This window comes from Ursus maritimus (assembly GCF_017311325.1).
Source record: "Ursus maritimus isolate PB19 chromosome X unlocalized genomic scaffold, ASM1731132v1 scaffold_X1, whole genome shotgun sequence".
In the NCBI taxonomy this organism is placed as follows: Eukaryota; Metazoa; Chordata; class Mammalia; order Carnivora; family Ursidae; genus Ursus; species Ursus maritimus.
This window is the reverse complement of record NW_024423319.1, coordinates 107,564,111-107,574,778: the sequence shown is the minus strand read 5'-3', so window position 1 is coordinate 107,574,778 and position 10,668 is coordinate 107,564,111. Positions and strand designations below refer to the sequence as shown.

Below are 10,668 nucleotides of genomic sequence, written 5' to 3'. Positions count from 1 at the left end.
TTTAAGTTTAAAAAATTGTCTCTCCTTCAATTCTCTTTACTCATATAAGCAAGAAAGTCTTCCTGTGTTGGGGAATATTTATGTAGAATAGTAGTTTTGAATACCAATTTAAATTCTGTTTGTGGATTTTACTCTTTCAAAGGTACCTCTGATTGTTTACTCCTTGCATCTTATTAGGGAACCATCATAATTAGAAGTACAAAATTGTTAGTTCAACAGAGATATGTCAAGTATTAAGGTACTTAGAATACTGTATTTCTGAATGAGAAATATTTAGAGTTCTCACTAATATTAGAATAAGTGTGTACTGTTTTAGAAAAACAAAACCTCTCTTGTTCACAAAATACAACGCAAATGTCATCCTAAATTGTCATAGAATCGCATGATTTATAATACTGAATTATACTAATATACAAAACAAACAATTTTGGAGGACATTATAGTCCTCTATAATCTAGAGGACTATGACTATTATAGTCTTCTAGACTATTTTAATTGAAATATTTATATTAATAACTTTTAATAAGTATACACTATCAAAATAAAACTTTTGTTACTATATTCTATTTTATTGATAATAAAACCTGAATCATTTAAACTGTTCTTAAATTGTAGCTTTCACATCATTGTTGCCTTCTTAAAATATATATGCATCCATTTGGTGTTTCCCCCATTTTATCTTGATTTTGTATTCTTGTCCCTTTTATATATGTATATACTTAAAAGGAGAAATGTCCTTTTGTAGTCTTTTTTTTTTGTAAAATCTTTTGTTAAGCTTATGAGCCTGAAGTTCTTTCTTATGTCAAATGAATTTCTAATTTTTTAATCTAAAGATAGTTCCATTCATTTCCTCCAGTACACTCAGAATAACTGACCCAGTACTTCACTTATTTAGAAAAATGTAAATTAAAATACTTTGAGTAGCTTAATCATGTCTTAGTATGCGCCGATGCTAATGAACATAGGAAAGACTTCTTTCCTATCACTTAGCTTTTCAATATTGTTTGTACTTAGAGTACTTACTGTGTTTCCCTTTTGAAATACAATAACTGAAACTTCAGGTATTAATAAGTACTTGATAAAGTCAGTGATAATGAAATAATGCTGTTATTGTTAGTTAATATATTAATATAAGGTTGCTGTTTCTTGAATCTCCACAGTGAATAAAATGTTGCTTTTTTTAAGATTTTATTTATTTATTTGAAAGAGAGAGTGAGCAAGAGAGAGAGTGAGAAAGTACATGAGCAGGGGCAGAGGGAGAGGGAGAAGCAGACTCCCCTGCTGAGTAGCGAGGCTGATGTGGGGCTCGATCCCAGGACCCTGTGACCACACAGCCTGAGCTGAAGGCAGACGCTTAACTGACTGAGCCACCCAGGCACCCCCTAAAATGTTGCTTTTACAACTGTTTTAAAACCATTAATTTTATACTAAACATGCTGTGCTTGGATCTTTTTTCCCTTTAGAACTTTTAGTTTTGGGTGAACCAGCCATACACATATATGCAAATATGTATATATAATATATTATGTATGTAGAACAGAATGTGAAAACTTTCCATTTCATTCCAAGAATATGTTCTGTTATATTAATGCATAATTGAAATTAATATGAACAACTGGAAGGAAAAAAAGTCACAGTACCACTAATTCTAGCCCATGACCCTCTTTTGTTTTAAAAGGTCCTTGAGTCATAGCTAGCCTTGTTTGTCAACTGCTATTTAGTCACTATTTTTTTGTCACCATCTTGGGTAGCTTACAACAGAATTCACAGGGTCAGTTATAATACTCACTGTCATCTTATATTCCCTTTAGCTTTATTAAAGACATGTTATTTACTAGGCTTTAATTTCAGGTTCAAATTTTTCTTTCTGTTTTTAGAATTAAATAGAATTTAGAATTCTTTGGTATGAATATTGCAAAAATAGCAGAAGAATACCCTTAATACAAGTGATTACCAAGTCATCTTCTAGCTAGAATAGAGTTGTTCTTTTGCTACTAAAATGACTTTGTTTTCCCAGAGAGCTGTGCTTTTCACAGTCTCAAATCTACTACTTCTTATCTAAACAGCATTCTAAATTGCAAGAAGGCTTGCAGGATTGCCTTATATTTCATTATACTATGTAGTTTAAATGTGCTATGTAATATCCATTTAATAGAGACCTAGGTTTTAAGCAATACAAAATGAAATTGATCAAAAACATGTTGAAACTTAAGGATTGAAATAAGAGATGGTAAGCATAATGATTAAGAATTCAAGTCCTTCTGCCAAGGCAATGACCTTGATCTGTTTATTTTGCCTTGCTTTCTCCTCTATTATGCTGGCTATAATAATATCTACTTCAGAAAGTTGTTATAAGGATAAATGATATAATGAATATGAAGCATGATTGACCCTTGAACAATGCACTGAAATGCTATGTAGCTGAAAACCTGTGTATAACTTTTGACTCCACAAAACCTTTAACTATTAAATAGCCTACTGTTGACTAGAAGCCTTACCTATGAGATAGTTGATTAACACATATTTTGTATGTTATATGTATTTATAGTGTGTTCTTATAATAAAGTAACCTAGAGAAAAGAAAATGTTATTAAAGAAATCCTAAGGAAGAGAAAATACGTTTACAGTACTAAACTCTAAAAATTCTGCATGTAAGTGGACCCAGTCAGTTCAAACCCATGCTGTTCAAAGGTCAGCTATTTACCATAGTGCTAGACATGTGGTAGGTGCTCTGTAATATTGATGTTCACTTATAATAATAAAGGATGCATTTTTTCTTATCATCTGATAATTTTCTTTTTCTAGAATATACTATTAAGTAGCAGTAGATAATACTATGCTTTAAAATGATAACAGCAGGGGCGCCTGGGTGGCTCTGTTGCTTAAACCTCTGCCTTCAGCTCAGGTCATGATCCCAGGGTCCTGGGATGGAGCCCAGCATTCAGCTCTCTGCTCAGCAGGGAGCCTGCTACTCTCCCTCTGCCTCCTGCTCTGCCTACTTGTGCTCTCCTTCTTGCTCTCTGTCCAGTGAATAAATACAATCTTTAAAAAAATGATAACAACATAATATCACACAATTTTACTGAATGAACAAATTTACTTTTTTACAAGAATGTGTTAAATAACTTCCCTGGAACTTTGCCTAGTATTCTTAATGTGATTTCTTGCAGTGGCTTGATGTATGATGCAGTAATGAGTACAGAATTAGCATATAAAGCCAGGCCATTTTATACCCCTTCTAATTGGCTTACTTAGTCAAGTGCCAAATACTACAATATAAAGGTTCTAGTACATTATCTCTAAAACAGGCAGCAAGGTTCTAGTGGGGTTTCTTTTCTAAGTCTTCCTATTATTTTTTTCAAGATCTTTAATCTGTTAAATCCTGATGGCTTTTCTGGTAAAGTCAATGTTTTACTCATCTTTTGTATTCCAGCAGACCTTGCACATAGCAAGTATTTGGCAAACAAAATTACTCAAGAAGAGGAATCTGAGAAAATGATTTGCAACTTAATACGGTGGATTTAATTGGTATTTTCTTTTTTGTAAACACATCTCCAGTCTAGTATTTCTGCCTTTCCTCTTTCTACCCCACTTCTAAGTGCTTCCAGTGCCTGAATACGAGAGTTACTCTTGCTCATTACCAGTGTGTTCTATGAGGCCCTGAATGTTGTAATGTACACATATTGAGCCATTGATATCCGTCCATTACTTTCCTATTTATTTATGCTTTGGAATATTTTGAAATATTTCAATTTGTAGAAACTATGAAGATTTCTTTTTTGCGTACTGATTTAGATTGACATATATATATATACGTATATATATATAACATATATAAACAATCCTTTAGATTGTTAGATTTCTTTTGGCATACTGATTTAGATTAATATATATTAATAACATATTATGTATTATATATTATATATGTATTAATATATATATCCTTTAGANNGATTATCATGCAATCCAAGTGTCCTATTTAGAAACTCTTTAAGAATTAAGTATATTATCTTCCCCCTTGAGATAAAGAGAAAATAAGCATGAAAATGTACCCACACATGAGAGGAAAGGAATAGCTGAAAGATTTAAATCTGCCCAAAAGTATTCTCTTTCCTTTCAAACAGCAGCAATTTGAAATGCAGCCAGTTGTATGTTAAGTGCTGCCATTCTGTCCTTTTCCCCATAGCTGCTAATGAATATTTTCAAGAGGATTTAAAACACACACATACACATACACATACACATACACATACACATACACAACTGGGGTCCCAGGATGTGCTACATAATATGTGAAACCTAGTGCAAAATAAAAACATCAGGTCCCTTCCTTGTTCAAGAACAATGGAAAATTCCAAGACCACAAGAGCAGAGCGCAGTACTAAGTGCAGGCCCCTGTGCAACCACACAGGGCACGTGCCCACATGGGGCCCTGTAGGTTTCCCAAATTCTGGGAGGTGGTCTCCTTCTTGGCACTGTGCTTAGCAGCTCTTCAGGGTAAATACTTTCATTAAACCCGAGCATTGAGATTTGAACATCAGAGAGAGTAAAGAGATGTGAAGTCTCCCATCATGGCCGTGCAGTGTGGTTACTGGTCATTGTAACATGGTCAACAAAGCCATATAATGAAGAATAAGGAGATAATTCATCCCATGAGTAAGGATTAAGCCCTTTGAGGGTAGAGAAAGCAACAGGGGGAAAATAAGCATTTATTTAGTATGTTCTTTGGATAAAGGCTCTTTTTCTATACATTAACCTGATTTGTCATATAAACCATGTAAAACAATTCTTATTACCCCATTTTCTACAAGAGGAAATTGAGTCTCAAGGATATAAAATAACTTGCTGAAAGTTACACAGCAAGTAACTGACAGTGTGGTGATTGCCCACATCTGTCTTCATATCAAGCCCACGTTCTTTCCATGGGTATTGGTATCTTGCCGGCTAATGTCTGGCTCTGGAGGCTGATGGCTGCAGTAAAAGTGGAGCCTTGAGAAGCAGATGCAAAAAAGGAGTGTGATTATGAGGGAAATTTAGTTTGGCAGTTTATTTGGTGTGAGGAAGCTGAACCCAGCACAGACTGAGGGGCCACGTACAGAATATAGCAAACAAAAAGAGAGTCCTTATTATCTTGACCAGGCAGAGAGAACTGTCTCCCTTAAAATAGGTCACAGAAAAAATGTAACATGTCGGAGAAGATGACACCTTGATTGCTGCAAAATAATGGCTCTTCCCACAATAAAGGTTAAATAACAATAACAATAATAAAAAGTAAATCAAATGATGGACGCCAAGTTCCAGTAAGTGCAGCGAGAGTCTGAAGCATCTAAGGACCAGCATATTCAAGGGGAGTATACTCCAAGCCTCATTCGCTTATGTCCCACTTTCTTCATGATTCTACCATGTCTAACTCTTAACCATATCATTATGGATGTAGCATTTTAAGTCTATTCTATAAGCAGCATGAATGGATTTATCCTAACCTAAAGTACTGGCTTTCTGTCCTCAGTCCAGCCACTCTACTAAGTGTTAAAATTCATTTGCTCTTCAGTTTATTCAGCTCGTATTTATTGAGGATCTTATATGTTGTAGGATCTCTCTACCTGCTATGGGTGGTAGTTAGGGGGAGGGGACAAAGAGAAGTCGGAGATGAGTAGGACATGGTTCCTGCCTCCAGAGGGCTTCAGAATGAAATTAGACAATTTCAGACTTCATAGAATGCTGAGAAACCAGTATTGAGGAAGTGGCAAACTTTGCTTGGAGGAGGTAGGAAACTTTATATGAAAGTAACCTTGAGCAGTAAAGTCTAGACAAATAAGTAGGAGGAGTTCACTGAGCATGTTTGGAAGATTCATCTTCCTGGTCATTAACTGGATTTTTTTAAAACTTTTCTGATCATGATCATCGGTGTTTTGGAAATTATTGAGTTCAGTTCAATCCAATGGCTGTTATCCAGAATTTCTCAGATTATTAAGCTTGTTTAGAAATAATCATTTGATTTTAAGTCTGATGAATCAAATAATAGAAACAAAACAAAACCATAACTTTCTTGAATACTTTGGTGTTTAGTTCCTATATCCGTAATTCAGAATATAGGTGTGTTGTGTGTGTGTATGTATTTTTTCACCTGAATACCTTTCTTATGCAGATTTTATAGACTAAAATATCAACTACTTCTATTTCTTTTATCTTTCCTTATAAGAAAGTTAAAACAAAAAGTGATTCATATGTTACATACAACATGTGTTTACCATAATGTTTTTTCTTTCAGTGTAAAACTCTTTCTGGAGTCTGTGACCACATCATCTCCCTGTCATCAGATCCTCTGGTTTCACAATCTGCACACCTGGAAGTGATTCAGCTGGCAAATATCAAACCAAGTGAAGGGCTGGTAAGAGCCACCATGTTTGTTAAAGCCACCATCCGACAGCAAACAGCTGATGATGTGGGCAAAGCGGCCTCCAAATAGGGGAATCCATAAATTCTAACAAACTTTGAATATTTTGTATTTTTTTCTAGAGATAAATTAAAGTAGTGGGAGTTTGTCACATTAAGAAGTTTTGTGAAGGGGGCGCCTGGGTGGCACAGCGGTTAAGCGTCTGCCTTCGGCTCAGGGCGTGATCCCGGCGTTCTGGGATCGAGCCCCACATCAGGCTCCTCCGCTATGAGCCTACTTCTTCCTCTCCCACTCCCCCTGCTTGTGTTCCCTCTCTCGCTGGCTGTCTCTATCTCTGTCGAATAAATAAATAAAATCTTTAAAAAAAAAAGAAGTTTTATGAAGAAAAATGAAAATGAAAGAGAATTTAAAATGGGGATTTCTAAATTATCTTGTTTACTCTGGTATTAAATTAGCTTTCATTACATTCTTTCACCCCCTACTAAAAGTTCCTTAGGTTTAAAGGAAGTTTAAGAGTTTTATACTAAGAACCCATATTACCTGCCCATGCAAGTAGGTGTTTTCTTTCTTTTGCTTTGGTTTATTGTGGTTTTAATAGGGCTCTTTTCCCTTAGGTTGTGTAAGCTAGACAAACCCGATAGTGTTTATAACTCATATCTGTTCTTTCTTACAAGGGTGAGTAAACAGGTGGATTTCGCCAAAACTAGGCTGACATCTAGGAGATGTATTTTTTATGTAATAATAAAGATAATCATCTTCAATTCATAACAGTGAATTTTCAGTGTGAGGCCATCTATTCAATAGAGTGACTTTTCTGCTGATAGTTGGCAAATTACTTTTTGGTAACTGTAGTTTCTCATGCTTTTGTGGCTTTTATCAGTGTTTTCCTGGGAAGATGGAAATCATTATGTCAGATATAACCAGCAAGTATGTCATCATCATAGCCTATAAGTGCATATCTAATTTTAACTTTAAGAGCTTATTTTTAGCATTTATAAACTTCTTTGAAGTAATATTTATGATTTTAAATTCTTACTATTCCTTTTGGTTATCTTTACACAGTCCAGTTTCATTTAAAACATCTTTCAACCTATAATATTGAAGATTTTCCTTTCTATAATTCCCTTTTCAGTAATTATAAAGGAAAGGAAGCTCTCTCAGCATGATTTGTGGAGTGCAAAATTAGGAATTAATATATATTATATTAGACTAGGAGTCCGGACACCTGTATCCAAATCCCTTACATAAAATATAGCTGTGAGTGTGATCTTGAGGAGTTGGAGGAGTAAATGTAACCTCCTTGGCCTTGCTATTTTCATGTGTAGAATGTTGGGGGCAGGAAGGGAAGGTGGACTATATCAACCTTAAAGCTTCCTCTAGCTCTATGAGTCTGTGGTGCTAAGGACAGTATTTGGAGAAAAGAGCCTTGATTTTTTTCCCCCACTAATTTCTACTGAAATCATGGGAAATAGTAATCATATGAAGTGAATCAGTACAGTGCTAATTAATGAACATTATGAAATCTTGATTTGTTTTTAATGCAAGGTATAGCTTTGAACATGTCTTTTATTTTTAAAATTTGAAAGAGGTAACTCTGGGTCTGGTCTTTGAAACAGCCATGAACTTGAAATGCTGACAACCAGATTCAATTAGTCTGAGAAAGAGCTGGAAGAGAAAAGAAAATACCTGAGTGCTTACCATTTGCCAAGTATTTTCTCACAACTCTTTAGAGTAGATACATTCTTATTTTGCAAATGAGAAAATGGAATCACAGATCTTCAGCAATTTGCCCTGTGTCACATAGGTAATATACCATAGAGGCAGGGTTTAAGTCCAGGTAAATCTCCATTAAGTACATCTTAACAAAGCTTGTTCCATTATCGCACATTTAAAGTTGGAATTGCCAAAGGGAAGTGTGAGAGGTTTAGGAGGGTAACTTTAAAACTGGAACCACCTAGAGAAATCATTTTTAAAGGACATTTGGCAGCATTTCATTGGGAAAATATTTCCAAGGGAGGAAAAGAAGAACCCAAAGCGTTGAATATTAATAAAAAGTGAAATAAAAACTATTTCTTGTGATTCATGTTAAAGAGATGACTAAATAGAAATTTTATATGATTTATTTAAGGAATCATTTTAAAAATCAGATACCATTAAGCAAGTTTAGTCAGTCACATTTGAAATAAATAGATTTGAGGGTTTTGGTAACATTTAGCATATGCTTAGCCATAGGAAATGTCTAAATGGTAAATGAAAGAAAGAAATAGACGTGGGAGAATACCAAGCTTTAAGGAAGTTTAATTAGTTTAAAACATCTGCAGAAGGTCTTCTGCCAGTTTCAAAACAACATTCTTCATAAGCAAAAGGTAATTGCTTGGTTCTTCCACTGATAAACTGGATAGATTGTTCATCAGCTTTCTACCTAATTAGTCAAATCCCCTAGGATTTCTTAGTTTTGAGAGTTCTAAGCATTATAACAAATGATGGGAAATGTACTTGTTATGATTAAAACATGGAACTAGCTTCTAAAATGCTTTTAAACAACAGTGATTAACAGAAAATTAAAGGAGGGAGAATGAGAGCTATTGGAACATATCGAAACTAGATCAGAACCAAGAAATGAGTTGAATAGAGAGAATGGGGCTTGGGGGGACATCCTTGGGGAAGCTTCTTGGCCTCAAAGAGCTCTTTTGCTGTTAGACGCTTGGATTATCCTCAAATATGCCTTATTCTTTTGACTTGACTGTGAGGTTGCTTTGGCTCCCATTGGTTAACTGACATTTGGAGACCGATTGAAGCAAATGTCGTTTTGGCAAGCTAAGCAGAAGAGAGGGAGCTGTTCAAGTCAGCTCCAGAATTAATTAATTAGGTTTTTTTTAAAAAAAGAAGAAAGAAGGAAGAATAAAGTTTTTGATGAGATGGAAGACCAGATTTGTCTCAGTTCCAGAAAAAGAGCCATTTGAATTACATGTCCTCCTGCTGTTTGACCCTTTCTCAGAGGTGAACAAGCGATCAGCTGTAGTTCTATGGACTCTTCATTATTTGAAAGATGATTAATTTGAAACATCATCCAAGCAACTTGCTTCTTTTACTTTCTTTGGGCACCTGACTTTTTTGGCCATTTTTCTCATTAATACTACCAGAGGGAGATAAAAGGAATGAACTCAGTTTTAGTTATTAAAAGCATTTACAACAAATGGTTTATTAAGGTTAGAAATGAAAGTATTGCATAAAACAATATCTTCATTCTTTGTGGCAGTTTTAAAATTGCTTCTATGAGATTGCAAGAATTGAACTCTGTATACATAGTTAAATCCTCCTTTATTTAAGCATTTTAAAACTATTTTTATCCATCTGAAAAGATTAACTTTAGTATAAATCATATAACATTTAATTATATATAAATAATGATGAGATCTTCTTCCTTTAAATAACAGATATCTACTTTAGCTTACAATTGCCACTTTTGAGGTTCCTGGTGTGTGTAATAATTGTACACAAATTTTGTTTCCAGAGGCACAACTAGATTATGTCCATGAGTTTTTATCTCCATGACTATATTGCCTTTTCTAAACATTTATCTTAGAATATTAGACTTTCTCTATGACCTAATCATTAATGAAACTATTTAGAACTTTTGTCAAACACCTGAATTCATAATCGGTAATATGCAGTGTTGAAAGAAATGTAGAGAGAAACATAATCAACTTCTGCCTGCCATTTTCAGAGGAGATGGGTCAATAAGTTTGTAAAATATGAAACCCAGTTACTCTTATAACCACATTGCATATAGTACATGTGTGCTAAAGAGGTCTTAGTCTTTCAGAATAGATGTTAAGCAATGAATAGTCGACTTCAATACCTGCAGTTGCCTAATATTATGTTATAATAAGAAAAGTGAAGGTGCACAACTCTCCTGTTAATAAATCGATAAATCAGGAGCCTAGTGATTGAGAGTGTGGTCTGGAGTTAGACTGCCTTTGCTTGAAACCTGGCCTCATCACCTTGGGCAGACTTTCCAGCTACTCTGTGCCTCAGTTTCTTTATCTCTAAAACAAAAGCAATGACATGCCCCTGGGTGGCTGCCTTTGGCTCAGATCATGATTCTGGAGTCCCAGGATCCAGCCCTGCATCAGGCTCCCCGCTTGGCAGGGAGTCTGCTTCTCCCTCTGACACTCTCCCCCTCATACTCTCACTGTCTCTCAAATAAATAAATAAAATATTTTTCTAAAATTAAAAAAATAAAAAGAAGTAATGATAGTTTATACCAC

The 10,668-nt window shown here is 34.8% G+C and overlaps 1 protein-coding gene across 4 annotated transcripts in view; it reads left to right on the top strand.

Annotated features, from left to right (window-relative positions):
* Window positions 1-10,668, top strand: part of CNKSR2 (connector enhancer of kinase suppressor of Ras 2) — a 292,411-nt gene that overhangs the window by 144,415 nt on the left and 137,328 nt on the right. For all 4 annotated transcript variants that reach the window (XM_040633558.1, XM_040633552.1, XM_040633548.1 and 1 more), the window contains exon 6: window positions 6,272-6,391. In XM_040633558.1, the coding sequence (XP_040489492.1) occupies window positions 6,272-6,391 (120 nt within the window). The remainder of the gene's footprint in view (window positions 1-6,271; window positions 6,392-10,668) is intronic.